The sequence below is a fragment of the Hesperophylax consimilis genome, chromosome 6, assembly GCF_061612785.1.
Source record: "Hesperophylax consimilis isolate HC1 chromosome 6, BYU_Hcon_1.0, whole genome shotgun sequence".
Lineage (NCBI taxonomy): Eukaryota > Metazoa > Arthropoda > Insecta > Trichoptera > Limnephilidae > Hesperophylax > Hesperophylax consimilis.
Genome location: NC_142841.1, coordinates 36,960,098 through 36,979,220, shown reverse-complemented (window position 1 = coordinate 36,979,220; position 19,123 = coordinate 36,960,098). Strand labels below are relative to the sequence as shown.

Here is a 19,123-nt window from a genome sequence, read left to right as displayed (position 1 = left end):
TTCCTTCCTATCGACCAAAATATTATTATTATTACATTGTGTATAACTTGACATTTTTTTAAATCATGTCTAAGGCAAATGTTCAGACGAGGCAGATTCGTCTGCATTTGACGTCATCTCATAACCAGATAAAAAAAAAAAATGTTTTTTAGTTCTTCGATAATTAAAAAAAAAAAGGTTGATATTTTGGATGCATCTAGCCGACATCTTCTTCAATGAATATGTAGTTAGAAATTGTACTAAAAAAAAACTTTTTGAAATAATGCAGATACAAATGAAACTGCAAACAAATCCACCTCGTCTGAATCTGATCTAATAATATCAAATAGCAAACATTCATAATACGTACACTTGGCAAAATAAAAGTTTTGAAAATAATTTTTTTATTTCCCAGTACAATGCAATTCAGTAACGCATTTCACTATGCAAGTTCGGATCTCAATCTGAATGAACTGATTTACAGTGCCCTTGAGGTGATTTTCCACAAAAACGGCGCTATACAAGTTATCCAATTATTATTATCATTCAATAGTGAAATAGTAACAGAAACATGTAAATGCACGACTGTTCGACGTTATATCTTCACATTATTACGTAAGCTTAACACTAACAACGCCGAGTATATGTAAAAATATTTCTCCAACTATAAAAATCAGCTTTAAAATTTTTGCTTAGTCACTATTGCTGCGTTGCGAAGCTGCTGCATAAAAATACATTTCATATTATATTTTACATCAATTCCAACAAAAATACAAATCATTATAATAAAATATACCAAGGAATAAACATTATAACGACAATGTCAAAGGTTAAAAATCTACATGTTTCATCTGTTGGTAGAATTCATTTACAAGATTGGATATTTATAAACAATTTATTGAACACAAAAATAAGTCTTCTGAGAAAATAGATAATATTTTCCAAACAAAATAAATCAGTAATAATAGCATGATATAAACTAAATCTTTGAATAAATAAAAACAAAAAATAGAACCATTGATATGATACACAACGCTGACTCTTTGGACTGACACACAATAATGCAGGAAAATATGCCGGGACATATGACATAACATGTGCGATTATTATCTATAATATTGGGGTAGGCACTTCTAAGGTGCCGTATATCAGTCAGTCCCTATCCTTGCTGAGATATTTACTTCTTTCAAGTTGCTCCCTGGTAGGAGCCCTGGCAAGTGATACCATTACAAAAAATACTGATACACGGGGCCTAAGTAGATTTTTCTCACTACATATAATAATGTTTGAAAGTGTTACAGGTAGATTTTCCTCACTGTATGTTTGAAAGTGTTCTATTTCTTAAGTGTTACTTTGTCAGATACTTTCTAAGTAGATTAACCTCGCTGTATGTTTGAAAATGTTCTATTTATAAAGTGATACATTGACAGGTACTTTCTAAATAGATTTTCCTCGCTGTATGTTTGAAAGTGTTCTATTTTTAAAGTGTTACTTTGCCAGATACTTTCTAAGTAGATTTTACTCGCTGCATGTTTGAAAGCTTTCTATTTTTAAGTGTTACTTTGTCAGGACTGTCTAAGTAGATTAACCTCGTTGCATGTTTGAAAATGTTCTATTTGTAAAGTGATACTTTGACAGGTACTTTCTAAGAAGATTTTCCTCACTAAATATGTTTGAAAGTCTTATTAGTGTTTTTTTTTATGGACAATAGAATATAATTAATCTTATTTCATTAAAAAATATAGTTATTATGTTGTGCCCGGTCTTAAAAATAACATTTGAAGTTTCAGGAAGATTAACTAATTATTACAATTAAAATATAATTATACAACTAACATAACACAACTAAATATACGTACAAAAAATATTTTACAACACATAATATATCATACAATCAATGGTACAGCGATTAAGAAAGAAATTATTTTAAGATATTGTGATGTGAATAAATGATAATTATAATAATAATTAAAATTCCATAATGGAATGGCCGCCTAAATGACATTGCAGTTTGACTGCAATCGATACTTCATGATTTATGTAATTTAAGAATTGTATCCTTGAATGGAATGCATATTAATATCATTGTATTAAAATAAATCAAAAAATGGATGACAGTAAAGTAAATAAATGTCAAAATCATGCTAGAATAATTATTTCAATGTCATGAAATTATAGAATAAATGGCATTATGCTGCTTTCAGCAATTTTATTAACTACAATTATAATTTTATTCGATTTCATAAAAAAATTCTTAAACATTAATTGGTTGCTACAGAACAGAATTTATATGAGATCTAAACAAAATTTGTGCGTTTTTTTTTTTATTTGCCAGGAATGTGTAATGTGTGCATCAAAATGGAATGTTTCACAGCACATTAATTTTTTGTATCAATTTGATTATGTAATTGTAAAAAATTTGGTAAAAAAAAAATTACCAATAATTTGGATAAATTAAAATAAAGTGTAACCGGATAAAATAGAACAGTGACGAAAGAGAACCTGATAAAAGAATAGGTGTTGGTTCTATTTTTTCACATTGGAACCAAAATAAAGATATTTTAAATTGATAAGCTTGCAGAATTTGGTAGATAAAATCGATTTATAAATAACGCCTTGTCTTATTTCGCCATTCCATTGTGACCCCGTTTATTTTCTGAATTCATTGGCTTTTCCTGACCAAAAGACTAGAGAAACATGAAGATGGGTTCTACTATAGATAATAGAAATAAGAAAGATGGGCCATGAACCACTATTAGAATGAAATCGCATGAACAAGTGTTGCCAGCTCTCCTACCTAAACATCAAACCGTTGACTTTCAATAGTTCCGCAGTTTTGATAGTCTATGCTGTTTTGTCTTAGCTCGACGACAGTGGACTCGTATACTGCCGTATCTCCCTCTGTTTCTATGATCTGTGGGTTCTACGGTAGCTGCTTGGCTGGTTGTGGAGATATGGCAGCCGGGGTGGTCTAGGAGGTGGCCTGCAGCCGGGAGAGCTGCTGCTCCAGTTCCCTGATCCTCTGCTGACTGTTGAGGAGTTGTTTCTTGGCTATGCGCAGCTCGTCTCCTTGGCGATTAAAGGCCAAACGAAGCTATAAATAAAAAAAGATAATAATAATAATGCAATCAAGCAAGAGTTTTGTCCACATACATTAATAAGTAGTATCTGTAACTGTAAGGGAACGTAGGTCTAATTGTATAAAAGAGATAACCGAGTATGAACGAGACAGCATGATAGTGAATATGTGTGTATGAGGCTACTTGCCTCAATCGTCCTCGATCTTGTACCCATTTTCGAATATTACATTTATACACTTATCAATGCTGGATTCTGTTTAAAAAAATCGTGCATTTACAATGCCATTTGCCATTATGTGCAAACATTGTGTTTGCTTTTTCGTGAGAATGAAAATTAAAAAATATATACCACATAGGCACTTTAAAAGTACATTTACAATTTTTTTCAAACAAAGATGCCGTACGGAATAAGTCATTATGTAGGTACTCAGCATTGTAATTTCATTTCAGAGTTATTTTACTACCGGTCTCTTCTGTTGATTTATTAACTGGACATTACTTACTATAAAGAAATTAAAATACAAATAAGATATTAAAGCAAATTAAAATAAAATTAATAACACAATATTAGGTGGCGTAATTAAGCATGTAAATTTAGGGAACAAAATCAAGATATTTGACGGATATTTTTGGGCCATTTTCGAAAAGAAGAAATATGAACATCGTAAATGGTTTTTTCGTTTCTGATTTTTAGGTCTTTATCAGATTTCATTTTTATCTCAATGAAAATTTAATTTTGTTTATTAGTGGCGGCTCGAGATTTTTGTGTTTGCTGTGACTGAAAAAAATCAAAAGTATTTCTAACAATAAAATTTGAAAACTTATATCAGCTTTCAAAAATATTTGTTAGTTTTCAGAAGTGTTCAGAAATATTCCAATTATTTGGATTTTACTGCAAAGCAGAAATACACACAAATTCTCAGACCTTCTGATAGAGTCTTTAAGAAATATAATGGTTAATATTCCAGAAGCCTGAGAGGTTAAGGGACAAAATATCAAAAAGAAGATTGAAATTTGCAAACAGAACAGCATAATCCATTAACCTTTGTACTGAGTAGTCACCGAACCTCGGTAGTGTGCAGTCGTGTTTACTTCCAGTGCTCTGTGTTTGACGGCTGACTGACGGCGGCGCGGCGTACAGATAAGATTTATTTATTGTTACATTTTCGTATTCATTATTTTTGTTTCTATTATTAGTTTGCGACGCAGTTGCGTGTATTATTTCTATCATTTATTATTTCATAAATAGTATTTATTGTTTCATTTTTTTAAATTTGTTGAAATGGAGGAGGATGAAAATCGACCTCCTGACCCTGAGTCCATTTCTAATATTGCAGAAGTCTACGATTCTGATGATTCCCAAGCTTCTGTAACCATTCCTTCCCGAAAACGACGACCTCCGCTTTGTCTTAATGTACCTCCTAAAATTAAATCTCTTTCACAAACAAACGAATCCCCAATCTCTCATGGAAGTTATAATGATACCATTCCTACAGAAGCAAAAGCCATTGAGCTTCTGTATTCTATTTCATCTTCAGCTCCATTTATTGTTAATGTCCAAAGGACTGAACAGGGGAAAATAATTCATCCCCTGGATTTCGGTAAATTTATTTTTAGCTCAAAACTCAATAACCTCGGTATTATAAATGGATCAATAAAACCGGAAGGTCGATACAAACTATCCATAGAATTTAAATCCGCCACATTAGCTAATGATTTTGTTAAAAAAATAGGTTCTCTTTCAAATAATAAATTTAAATCTTTCATACCTACTTTCAATTTAACCAGAATGGGCAGAGTAAGAGGTATCCCAACCGATCTATCAGAAACAGAAATAGTAGACGCTCTTAATGACTCTCAATTAACTCCAAAAGTTTTAAAAGCACGTCGTTTGAATTTCAAGGATACTTCCACCGGCACCACTATATGGAAACCTTCCCAATCCGTTGTTATTACTTTTGAAGGTCAAACATTACCATCCTGTGTATTTATTTATTATAACGCTCTTCCCGTTGAAGTATACAGATTCCCGACGATCCAATGTTTCAACTGTTGCCGTTTTGGCCATTCAAAACCTATTTGTCGTTCCCCTCCTCGTTGTTTCCATTGCGGAGAGGATCATCTCTTTGAACAGTGTCAAAATACAACGAATAACCCTATTTGTATTAATTGTAAGGGCAACCATACTGCTGTTAGTGTGGCCTGTCCAGAGTTATCTAGACAGAGAAATATCAAACAGTCAATGGCTGCAGACAACATTTCCTACTTTCAGGCTTCTAAATTATTCTCTCCTACGAAAAAATCTTTTGCAGAGATAACGTCTAACGCTTCTATCTTTCATTTTTCTTCCCCTAAATCCCCTCTATCATCTTCCCACAAAGAAACAATTTTCAAACCGATAAAATCTAATCCAAAATTTATTCCTTCTTTCGATAAAAAACTACATAATGATCTTTTACTTAACCCGAATGGGAATAATAAATCCCAGGCTCCCAATGGGACTGCCTTAAAAAACTGTTCCACTTCCGATATCTTACCTAAAGTCATGATTGAAAATTCTTCTTTTATTTAAACTTTAATTACCCTATTAATTACGATCCTTTCAAATAACAATAAAGTACCGTCCAACGCTGCCGATTATATGAAATCTTTACTCTCTATCCTTCCCGATGTATCCGCAACTGAGCAAAATACTTCAATGGAATAGTAGAAGTCTATTCGCCAACAAAATTGATCTTGTACAGTTACTTGATGAACATAATATTTCAGTTGCTGCCGTCTCCGAAACGTGGTTAAAACCCTCATACCAATTTAAGATTCCTGGATATCATTGTCTAAGACATGATAGACTGGATGGCAAAGGTGGCACTGCTCTTATTATACATAATTCTATCCCTTTTAAACAAATTATTTTCAACACTCTCCCCAATAATTTTCAGATAGTAGCAGCTGTTGTATCTGATATTACATTACTATCAATATATATCCCTCCCTCTACAATTTTTCTTGAAAACGAATGGTCAACATTTATATCCCAGATTCGTCCCCCGTATATGATACTTGGGGACTTCAATGCTCATTCTCCTTCTTGGGGCAGTGAGTTAACAAACCGTTCTGGCCATAATCTATTAGAATTTATGGATACCTATAATTTATGTATTCTAAATGATGGATCTCCAACTCGTTTCACTGCCCCTCAACATCGGAAAAGTGCAGTCGATTTATCTCTTTGCTCATCTTCGGTGATTCCCATATGTTCTTGGAACATTCTTAAAGATCCACTTTCCAGTGACCATTTTCCTATAATAATTACCTTCCACCATCTATCTTCCACGCATTCCTTTTCGATAAACAATAGTTTTAAATTTAAAACGAAAGACGCGAATTGGAGAAATTTTTCTTCAGAATTAGACTCCATTGTTCAAGCATCTAAGTCTTCCCTTGTCAACACTAGTTTACAATGTGAATTATTTCCTAACATGATAATAAAAGCTGCAGAAAAAACACTTAAAAAACGTAATGTAAACATTAAGATAAAACATTCCACCCCATGGTGGGATGAAGAATGCACTAGTGTCGTTAAATCCAGAAGAGAAGCAATTTCCATTTTCCGTAAATGTATGTCTTTCGAAAATTACCTTTCTGTGAAACGCGCCCAGGCAGAAGCGAAACGCGTTTTGAAAAACAAAAAGCGGTCTGGATGGCGAAAATTCTGTGAACTCTTGTCTCCTGAATCTCCCCAGTCATCCGTATGGTCCAATTTAAAAAAATTCGGTTCGTCATAATATACTCCCCAGCGTTCCAAACATATTCCAGAAGAAATTATTATAGGTTTTGCTGATAAGATAGCTCCTCCGTCAGTTGCCAGATGTGAGGAAATGCCTTCCTTTATTTCTTATCCATCTCACTCTAGCTGGCTGGACTCTCCTTTCTGAGTAAGTGAATTAAATCGAGTAATAAATTCCCTTCCAGACTCTTCTCCTGGCCCTGATGGAATCTTATATAGTTTCATTAAAGCATTCTCAGACATGTCGGTTGAATATTTTTTATCCCTAATTAATTACATGTTCGAAACGGGATTTATTCCTGAAGTCTGGAAAGTTCAAAAAATTCTTCCGATTTTAAAACCTGGCAAAAATCCATCTGAAATCTCATCCTATCGTCCTATTGCTCTTTCGTCGTGTTTAATGAAAGTAGCAGAACACTTGATAAAGAACAGATTGGAATGGTTTGTTGAAAATAACAGAATTATCTCTCCTAATCAATATGGCTTCCGGAAAAAGAAATCAACCATAGATAATTTAAGTGTATTAACAACAGACATCCGTATATCTCAGTCCCTTAATTCTTGCACTCTGGCCACATTTCTTGATCTTTCGTCAGCTTACGACGATGTATTAATTAACATTTTGAAAGAAAAATTAATTAAAATAAAAATTCCCTTAAAACTAGTTCAATTTATTATTAATTTACTAACAGACAGATCCATTATTATCCACTTTTCCTCAAAAACGATAAATCGCAAACTATGGAAGGGGTTACCTCAGGGGTCCGTAATCAGTCCATTATTATTTAATATATATATAAGTGATTTAGACAATGTAATTCCTTCATCTATCAAGCGACTTTATTTTGCTGATGATTTCCTTATATATTTATCACACAAAAATCTATCGCGCGCTGCGAAGGAATTGAATTTGGCTTTACATAATATTAAAGTTTGGTTGTTGACAAATGGGATGAATTTAGCTACGTCTAAAACCAAAGTAGTGGCTTTTACGCGCAAAAGAAAAATACCCCCCTTTTCTGTCTGCTTTGATAATGTCCCTCTTCAAATCGTTAAGCAAATTAAATTTCTTGGACTACTTTTGGATCATAAACTTTCCTGGCTCCCGCATATTCAGAACATTTCGGCTAAGTGTGAAAAGGGGCTAAATATTATGCGAGCTGTTTCCAGAGTGTGGTGGGGATCTCATCCTACTACTCTTAAATTAATGTATGGTGCTCTAGTGCGAAGCCATTTGGATTATGGAACATTTCTTTTCGATCCTCTTCCTAAATATTTGGACAAAAAACTTGAAAGAATTCAGTCGAAAGCGCTCAGAATAATTATTGGAGCGATGAAATCTTCTCCAATTAATTCTCTCCAGGTAGAATGTGTTGATCCCCCCTTAATTCTGAGGAGACAATTCCTGGCTGATAAATATATTTTTAAATCTTTTTCTGTATCGCGTCACCCTTTAGAACAAAGCCTTGATTATTTGTTCAATAACTTAAATAACGAAAAAAGATCGACAGATAAAAATCGACTTCCTCTCCTTCTAAAAAGTTTTCTTTCATTCAAATCTCTGTCCTCTTCCCTCCAAAATCTACAAAAAGATCCTATCCTTCCTATTTTCACTATCCCATTTGATTCTATCAATTATATCCCCAATGTTATAACTTCAGACTTCCGAACTGATATTTTAACCTCATCTAATCAAAATGTTGAGGAAAAATTTAAAAACATTACATCTTCTAAGTTTCCAGAATTTTCACTCATTTACACAGATGGTTCTAAGTCTGATAACAAAGATTGTGGAGCTGCGGTACACATTCCCGAATTCGATTTAGATTTGTCTTATAAATTGCCTAAAGAAATTTCTATATTTACTGCAGAATGCTTCGCAATTGAACAAGCTTTGAGCCAAATCCAGCTTTTCAATATTCGACGAGCCTTACTGTGCACTGACTCACTAAGCGCAGTGTTGAAAATTTCCTCAAATATCCATAAACCAGAAGACTATATTATTTATAATATCAGAAACACCCTTAAATCTTTAAATGAATTAAATTTCGAGACAATATTGGTTTGGGTCCCTGGCCATTTGGGAATTGAGGGAAACGAGAAAGCCGATTCTCTAGCTAAACTTGGAACAATTTCTGGCTCTAATCCTTTAGATTTTAGAATTCCTATCTCTGACGTCATCCCAATTCTTAAATCCAATATGATTCGCTCCTGGGAAGAAAATTGGTCTAATACGAAAACCCGAACTGGTGCTTTTTATGCTGGAAAATACAAAATCATATACCAAGTAAACCTTGGTTCCACGGCAAGAAAAAATCCAAAAGATTTATTTCCTGTATCTCGAGAATGAGAATTGGTCATTGCTCCATTGCATCCCATTTGTTTAAAATCCGGGTCCTAGATAGTCCACTCTGCCAGTGCGGCATGGAAAATGAGACTCTTGATCATGTTTTCTTTAATTGTAAAAATCATTCATCTTTCAAAGGCATTTATCGTTTACTTATAAAAATCACCCACCAATCTCCCCTTAGTATTCTTTATTTACTTTCTCTTAACAATTCTCGCATTTTCTCAGTTCTATACAAGTTCATAGACTTGAATGACTTCAATATTTGAGATTTCCTATTCCCGTATAGATTTCCCATAAAATTATAACCATCTCCCCTAATTTTAACGGCACATAGCACTCTTTTTAGGGTGAATTGCCTAATACAAAAAAAAAAAAAAACCTTTGTACTAGGAGGACATAAGCGGTAAGGGTAAGTAGTCTGACCTCATTCTCGGTGGAGAAGACGTCTCCCTGATTAATCTGTCGGTACAGGGGCACTTGCTCCTCGCCGCCCACCGGCTGGGCCCCAAACATCTGCTGCAGGCGGTGGAACTTGGTGGCCTGGTTGGCGCTGGTCTTCTGGCTCTTCTCTGTCACCTGGAAACAGAGGAACTTTATCACTATGAAATTTAATTTTATGTCAAATGTATAATGGACAGGTGGAATGTACATTGCCTGCAGATATTTTAATAGTACGTACACAACTGCTAACCCTATACAAATTGCAAGTGCGCCCCACCATTAAATTTGGCATGATTTTGAAACTGTGACTCTGTGAGAGAAGACTCTGTGCAGAACCGCGCTGTCCGTTTGATTGATTCTCCTATCTTTACAAATGGATTACAATCTTTAGATCACAGGCGCCTGATGGGAATGTTGTCCTTGTTCTACCGGTATTTTAATTAAAGATACCCTGAGAAACTAGCTTTATTGATCCCTTCAGCACCGGTGCACAGTCGGGAAACATGCAAAACGCGTGCCCAACAGTTGTACACAGTTGACATTTGTCACATGAGAATGGGTTGTTTCTACGACTCGTTCTTGATTTCAAAAGCTCAGCTGTGGAATAATGCTGGCCTCTGTGTTTCCTCCCTCCTACATTACACTCCTTCCTCTTCTCAAAAAGACACTCCACACAGCGTCCCCAAAGATGACATAATCCCTAAGGGAAATAATTTTTCTCAAGGCCTCCTGTGAGGAATTAATGTTTAAAAAAATGGTGTCATATGGCAAGGAAAGACAAATGCTGCAATCTATCTGGCGCTCTCGAAGCTTGCCGGCTGCTTTTTTCTATCGCTCCTAGAAATATTTTGAAAATATTGGGAAGTCCTTGTTTGTTAAATTGTGTAAATATCTAAAAATAACCGTAATCATTTTTAGGTTAAGTGTACATAAACAAAATAATTTTAATATCGCAGTTTCTAGCTTAATTGAACTTTTAATAAAATAACTCATATATTATTTTAAAAACTCTCGTTTCTTAAAACACAATCCGCTTCCATCCGATGGTCAACTGGACACATGTGCATACCGCACGTGGCTGGACCCAGCAACTAATCCCAAGTGTTCAGTTTGTAGTGCAGTGATTTACGATGTTTACTTTGTTATGCAATGCATAATATAAACACTACTATTGTGTATAATCGGGCAACACTATTAAGTTTTAAAAATAAACGTGTATTGTTGGACCCTCTGGTTGCCGCAAAAGTAACCTTGTACAACCTTGTGCGTGACCCAAATGTGAAAGCTAGGTACCGGGGTTGTCGTGGAGGACAAAACAGGAAAAAATATCTATGCAGGAAGGAACAAGACTTTAAAACTAATAATAACTCTAATAATATTAACTCTCTATCAGAACAGGGTATTCAAGTGGTCATACCAACTGACAAACGGAGCATCCTAGCTTCTGAAGCCCTATGCGATTCTGATAAATGTGACAATCTGAACTTGAATAAAATTCGATCAGAACGGCATGTGAATTTTAGAAGCAGGCGGCTTGCGGTGGGTTCCTGGAACGCACGTTCTCTGAACAACAAGTTAGAGGAGGTGGATGATGTTTTTAAAGATCAAAAACTCCACATACTCACCATCACAGAAAGCTGGCATGAAAACAGTGAATCATATTCAGTCAAAAGACTTCAAGCTCTTGGGTATGTCGTTCTGGAGCAGGCTCGACCCAGAGCTACGGAACACTCTAATAATATATCACATGTAAATCATAGGGGTGTCGTGATAATAGCCCGACAAGGACTGCGGCTTACCAGGGTCGAAAATGGTACATTCAGTACATTTGAGTACATTGGCTGCCGTGTTTCTTCTGCGGGATCGTCATTTATACTATTAACACTGTACCGACCCGGTTCGAAAACGATATGTGTAGAATTTTTTAAGGAGTTTTTGTGTTTTTTGGAATGGGCAGTGGGTCTTTCCGAAACTCTCATCATCACGGGTGATATAAATATTCACCTCGAGCGCGAGACATCCCAACGCTATCAAATTCATCGACTTACTGGATAGTTTTGGACTCCGGCAATGGGTCAACGAACCAACTCATGATGCTGGTGGAATTATAGACATTTTTGTATCCATGTGTAATAGCCCACCACTGATCGCTAAAGTCTGTGATATTATAGGCTTATCAGATCATCGACTTGTCCGCACCGAAATTCATTTCAACCCGCCAAAAGTGTCATATAAAACAATAGAATCGAGGGAATGGCGTAAATTTAATTTCGAAAATTTCCTTGAAGATCTCAAAAATTCTTCTCTATGCAAAGAAAGCAACTGGGAAATTAAGACGACGACAGATCTCATCGAGGAGTATAACACCACTCTTTCAAATTTATTAATAAAATATGCTCCAACCACCTCGAAAACGCGGAAAGTTCGGAAGTCTGACGGCTGGTTCGACGAAGAGTGCCGAAGCCAGAAAAGGCGAATGAGGAAACTAGAGAGGTCATACAGAAGAAACCCCGATGTTACTACACGAGATGAGTGGATAAATGCACAAAATGAGTACAGAAGCAGAATAAGTGCCAAAAGATCAGATTATTGGATCAATAAAATTGACTCTGAGCGGAAAAATCCACGACGTCTCTGGAACTCGGTCAAAACTATCATCGCTGGTAATACTGTTCCAACTGCTACAGAAATTACACCGCAGGCTTTCTCTAAGTTTTTCTGTGAAAAAATAGAAACCATATGCGCCTCCACATCTTCTGCCCCTCCGCCAAGATTTACAGCCAATTCCACAAGGATACTGTCATCTTTTGAACCTACAACGCTGGAAGAAGTAGGAAAGTTGATCCTTAGTTCGCCAAACAAACAATGTACTCTTGACCCTATCCCAACGTGGCTTCTCAAGAAATGTTGCAGTGTGTTATCCCCTTTCCTAGTTCACGTGTTTAATAAGTCCCTAAGCACAGGTGACTTCCCGGAGCCACTTAAGTCTGCTGTAGTTACTCCAATTATTAAAAAACCACAACTTAATGCTGACAACCTGGGTAATTATCGACCTGTATCAAATCTGCCTTTCGTAGCTAAACTCCTAGAAAAAATTGTGGCTTCTCAAATAATCTCCCACTTAAATCTGAATAAATTAATCACCAATCGTCAATCTGCATATAGGAGGTTCCACTCAACAGAAACCGGATTACTTCGTGTCCTGTCAGATATAACCCTTGCCATAGAGTCAGGTAAGTTAGCACTTATTTCACTTTTGGATATGAGCGCTGCATTTGATACCATTGACCACGACTTTCTCATTAAGAGACTAGAAGTAACGTTTGGTTTACATTCTAACATCAAATATTGGCTAGAATCCTATCTATCCAATCGCTCGCAAGCAGTAAAGGTTGGAAATAAACAGTCCAACTTCACAAAACTCTCTTCAGGGGTACCCCAGGGATCCGTTTTGGGTCCACTTCTCTTCATTCTTTTTACAAATGACGTCGCAAAAATTATCGAGTCATTTGGTCTTTTATCTCACTGTTATGCTGACGATCAGCAAATATACTTTTACTGCTCACCAAATGAGATCGACGGCCTAAAAATTCGCACAGCTGAGTGTCTAGAAGCAATCAATCTCTGGATGTCCTCAAATAAACTTAAGCTAAATCCTTCAAAAACGGAGTTTCTCTGGGCAGCCACACATAGACGCCAACATTTAATAGAAAACTCACCAATCGCTATTTCCGGCAACGACGTAACTGCTAAAACAACCGTCAAACTTCTGGGAGTTTATCTGGATTCAGACCTTTCTTTAAAAAGTCAGGTAAATAAGACCGTTAGCACGGGGTTCTTCTACCTTAGACAACTTAAGTCAGTTCGTAGGAACCTTTCAACAGAGGCAACTAAATTACTTGTGAACTCATATATAGTATCACGTCTTGACTATTGCAACGGCATTTATGCAAATCTTCCTAAATGCGAAACTGATAAACTACAATCAGTGTTCAACGCCGCAGCAAGGCTTATCACCGGGGTACCCAAGTTTTCGCACATTTCGGAGCACCTCCGAAATCTTCACTGGCTGAAGTGTCCTGAAAGGATCCAGTACAAGCTATGCTGGATGGTGTTTAAAGCTATCAACGAAATGGCGCCACCGTATATTACTGAGCTATGCATTCCGGAAAATACTGGTCTAAGGCAGTCAAGTCTTAGATCAGCGAAATCATCTGCAATTGGAAGGTTGAAAGAGCCTAAGCGAAATCCGAACACTAAGTTTGGTGATCGTGCATTCGGAGTATCCGGCCCTAAGGCTTGGAATAAACTTCCTATGGAATTGAGATGTATAACCAGCCCAACAGAATTTAGATCCAAACTAAAAACTCACTTTTTCAGACACTCATTTCCATAAATTCGTCATTCTATCCAAATATATTTTTTTTTCATTTTTTATACTGTAATTGTTACATTATCTAGCGATTCCGTTTATTCAATTTTTCTATTAACTTGCCTACCAATGGACAATGGACAATATCAGCGGGAACATAACAAGTCAATCGGTTTAATTGTTGGCAGATGAATCATCTAAATGCGTTTAAGATTGAAGATTGATTTTATTCACTAATTTCATTCATTTAACATATATATCCAGCTAACCATAAAACATCCTAATATAATGGAACTTCCTTCTTCTTCTGGCGTGAGTAAGATTAGATTGTTAATATTAATTTTAGTTGTAAGTTGCTAAATATGTAAATACTCGTATATATGTCGTTAAGATACTAGTTATAGGCCTTAGTCGTAAGTCACTAGATATAAGTCTTAGAGATAAGTCAGTAGTTCTAGTATTAACTATTTAAGAAATATATTTGTACAGCGCCCTTGAGGTGATTTCTCACGAAAACGGCGCTATATAAATTAGCCAAATATTATTATTATTATTATTGTATATTTCAATTTTTTCATGGAAATGGCGCTATAGAAATAATCCATTAATTATTATTGAGATTTGTATAGGGTGAGCAACTGGCCTATATTGAAGAAACCACTAGCCCTATACCAGACACCCAGTTTCTTGAAAGCCAGATTTACTTGGACTTCTAAGGAATCCCGATACTTGAGATGGTATTTGCACCGTTGCTGTTTCCCATTATTATTTGTTATGCAATTGGGCAACTTTATATAAGCACAGTTAAGTGATTCAATCACTCTAAGGGCATTTTCTTTACATTGGTCACCGTACAAGATAGTTTTTTTTTTCTTAACCCCTCAGCAACGTAAGCAGATATATGCGTTAAAAATACGACAGCAGTCAAGTACAATAAGCGTGTTTACACGTCAACGCGTGTCTCTCCATAGAAATCGTTCTTACTCCGTTATTATTTTAGTTACATCCCTCAAACAAAAACTAAAAGGTCGATTATAGATCAAGCTACACATCACTACCAAGTTGTCTATGGAAATACAAAACAGGAATCTGCTGACAGTCGCATAATTGACACAAAATTTTTATCCGCGCAAAATGTCTGCCGGTAGCGCCGCGCGCTTCACATATTAAATTTTTATAAAATATTTTTATATGAAATGATAAAAAAATGAGGTGATAAAAGTGTTTATTACACATATATACAATAGAATAAATATTTTTGTTTACATAATCTGTGATTTTAGTACCATTTTCACCTAAAAACATGACGTGAGTCATTTTTAACCTATTTTTCATGTTTCCATTCTAAATTTAAATATTTACAAATGTTAATATTTATTTATGATACAACAATTTGAAAGCCTATTTTGTAACCTTTCTAAAACAGTTTTTACTATTCGGCTCCGTTCAGTAATGTTTCATTTATAGAGCTTTGATTGTGAGGCGGTAATAAGACAACGTTTTCGTGAAATTGACATTTCGGTTAAGACATCTTAGCTTCAAGTTCGCGAAATGTCGGAGGGGTTAAAAAGTGTAGTCTTAGGCCGTTCTATCAAAAATATCTGATACTCGACTTTAAACATGCCACCACTTGTGGCAGACACTTTGCAATAATCTGTGTACTCAATGCTGTTAGATCAATGCTAGGAACAAAACAGTCGACAAATAATGACAGCTACAGTTGACACTTTGGATGTGAGCGAGGTTATGTAAGCATTCCAGTTTAGATGTTTTGAGAATTCAACATTGATTGGTGTCGATGTGGATCTCGTGATCTCAGTAGCGAAGTGTACGGACAGTGTCTAAAAAGTTGTTTGAAATGTGAGTACATAATATTGAGTAATCCGGCAAGTCATTCATGCTTGGTCTTTTCTCCTCACCTGCACGGAGTTGTTGTCCTCGTCGTTCCTCATCTGCCAGGAGTGCAGCGGGCGGTAGTCTGGCACCGTCTCGCAGCTAAGGAAGGCGAACTTCTTCTTGTTGTTGTTGTCCTGCGGCTGCAGGGCCGGCGCCTCCTTGTTGTACACACGCGGCTTGTGCGTGGAGATACTGACCCCTGCACACACGTACCAACACAACAGAGATAAAACAACAGCAGTGTGTAATTAAAGAAAGTCTATTCCAAACCTTTAACACACATAATATATTTTAGGTTTTTGTTGTCAGTAAATTGCCTGCATGGATTCCGCTTTATTTATGTGAACACTACACATAAGTCCCAACTGCAACAATCAGCGGGGCTAACTGTTACAAAATACCGTGAAAGGTCGACGTAATGGATAATTAAATCATAAGATGATCATAAGCATCTCAAACAAGCCAAACATTTTTATAAATGAAAGATGTTTTAAACAAATCGCTCAAATGCAAATACAACAGATATTTTGTTTTGAGAAACTCAGTAGTTGTGTTATAGTAATAATATTATGTACGTGGCTAATTTTAATAGTACCATTTTGGTCAAATATCTATCACCTCAAGTTCGCTGTACAAAACTAGGAAATAACTTAAAACTATAGGCGAAAAACCTTAAAACTACTTAGCTATTAACAATTTACAGAGATTGAACAAATGAAGTAGTTATGATTTGAGATTTACACAGCTAAAAGTTTTATTATGATTAATTTTTGGGTTATGCCGTGTTGCGCTTCCTCCTACTCCTTTAGCCAATGTTTTGGAGAGCATTACAGTGTCCATCATCAGGGCCACTGTAATACTGTCCGAAACGTTTGCTAAAGAAGAAGGAGCACAACACAACATAATAATCCAACACTTAATCACAAAAAATTAACTAGTATTTATACACATATTTACAGGTATCGCTGTGAAAAGGTTCAAGAAAACAATACATAGCTATTTATTGTAACAATTTTTTTTAACATGTATCAGAGTGATTCGTTTCAAAAGTTATTATTTGGTTAACAAATATTCTGAATATCTAAACGTTTTGATAATAATAATGTCTTTTTATAATAAGCCATGTTCTCAAACTTCCGGTAATTGTTTGGTTTCGGTTGCCTCCTTTCTTAAATGTCTGCTCAGAATATTCTCATTTCTGAGCACAAACTGCCTCCTGTTTTATATTATGTTTTAGTTTTGATGTTATTGTAATTCTAAGTTTTGTCATCACTTTGTATAGACAGTATATTTAATGTTATAATATTAGATCTGTACATATTGGGTAAGGCACACTATAGGAATAATTTTAAGAACATGACCACTAATACTAAATTACCGTTTTTAAGTTTGTTTTGGCAAAGCGCACTTGAAGTGAAATGACACTGCACTATATAAATGTTATTAATATGACAAAAACCTTTGTGCATTATTGTTCAGAATAGACTGAAGAATTAAAAAAATATAATTAGGTTACCTTAGTGACAAGCTTTTATTACTTAGTATTATTATTTTAAAAACAAGACAGTAACATTATTCTTTTTTTTTAAAGAAAGACAAACATTCCCGGGTTACGAATAACCTGACGATATTTGAAAATCTCCTACTACCACCACAGTAAGCGTAAAATGTTGCTTGTATTGTGATGGAGGACTTAGCCAGCCGAGGAATTGAATACACTACGCCTGGGTGGGAACCAAACGCGATGCCAACTCAGCCACTGACCGGTCATTTTTTTATGGTTTAATCTAACATTCAAAATAAAATTAAATAAATGTTAGTCAAAAATGTCGACTTCGGGAAATTCATTATTGTGTTTATGATATTTAAAATGAGACAATCAAAAGCGTTAATGTGAATAAATGTGTTATAAACATGAACTCGATAGTATCTGCATAGAGATGAGGAGGTTTTTATAGAGGAGATGAGATGGGAATGTGTTAGGGAAGTGTTTGGAGTAGAATCCTACCTCCTGAACGGATTTCAGAAGTGAACCTCTCGTAACCATTATCGGTGGGTTCTGGAAATACAATGTTATAAAACCATTATTGGGGAGTCATAAGAAGCGGTGTCGTATTTACCCAGCTAAATAAGCTAAGCTGGAAAACTCCTCTTTAAAATAGGCCCAACCATATGGAGACCTAACTATGGGACAGTTGTTTGTACCCCTGTCACATTCGGTATTATCATCAAAACAACAAATCACCTTCAAATAACGGTCCTGACTAACCACTGATTCTCGGCACTCCAGCATTATCGATTTGATGACAATGTCAAATATGTCAGTGGTTCAATGGGTCTTGTGACGGGGGTTAAAAAAAACTGAGGCTAGGATTGGTTACTTTATCCTAAAGCAGCGATTTAGCCAAAAGTTTGTATCTATTTTGAATTCGTTATAAAATAATCGTTTTAAGTGATATAACGAAATAAAAAATGTACAATTTTTGCTAAACTACAGCTTTAAGATGAAAAACCGGGCCTTACAGTTAGCAGTCTGTGAACACGCCCATTAATTCCTTTCTAGTCAACGCCTTAGAATATCAAGGTTCCAACTGACAGAGCAAAGTAATGTGATAATGGGCTCAAGAAGAAATTGCTTTAGAGCTAATAATCTCATAACAGTGCTGTATTTCTGAACCTTGTTATCCCAAGGGGTTGAGTTATGGTAAATCCAGCACTGATTAGAGAGCTACGTATGCAGGTAGTATGTTGTACCTGTCTTCATGCTGAACAGCAGCGGCTGGACATTCCTCCCGCTGAGCCATTCCTTGGCAGAGAGAGAGGGAAGCGGAGCGGCAGTGTCGGGGTACAGATCCTCCTGCAACAGACAATCAACCATTATTACAGATTTACAATTACATAAAGAGAAACAATTAAATATATATGTATACCAAAATAGAATTGATAATCAGAAGATACCTGTTAATTCAAAATTCACGGAATATCAAAAAACTAATTTCGAATTAACCAAATCCCACGTAAATAATTATTTAAAAAAATAAATTCACCTAAGGAGTTCCTCGGTCGATCCTTCAAATAAATATTCTAAGTAAAATCATAATACAGTAGAACCCCGTTAATTCGAACCCCGATAATTCGAAAAAACGCGTAATTCGAAATTTTCGCAAAAAAAATTTCCGCTGAAAAATTTTTTCATACAAATTTTTTTTTAATTCGAA

The 19,123-nt window shown here is 35.5% G+C and overlaps 1 protein-coding gene across 4 annotated transcripts in view; it reads right to left on the bottom strand.

Moving 5' to 3' along the window:
- Positions 1 to 123: 123 nt before the first annotated feature.
- The window catches only part of LOC149423306 (coronin-2B-like), a 37,337-nt gene continuing 18,337 nt past the window's right edge, over positions 124 to 19,123 (bottom strand). For 2 of the 4 annotated variants that reach the window (XM_089632658.1, XM_089632660.1), the window contains exons 9-13: positions 18,660 to 18,762; positions 17,914 to 17,964; positions 15,929 to 16,104; positions 9,620 to 9,772; positions 124 to 3,073 (exon numbers count right to left, since the gene is read on the bottom strand). In XM_089632658.1, the coding sequence (XP_089488784.1) occupies positions 2,951 to 3,073; positions 9,620 to 9,772; positions 15,929 to 16,104; positions 17,914 to 17,964; positions 18,660 to 18,762 (606 nt within the window). In that variant the 3' untranslated portion in view covers positions 124 to 2,950. The remainder of the gene's footprint in view (positions 3,074 to 9,619; positions 9,773 to 15,928; positions 16,105 to 17,913; positions 17,965 to 18,659; positions 18,763 to 19,123) is intronic. The other 2 variants (XM_089632659.1, XM_089632661.1) reach the window with 1 other exon arrangement.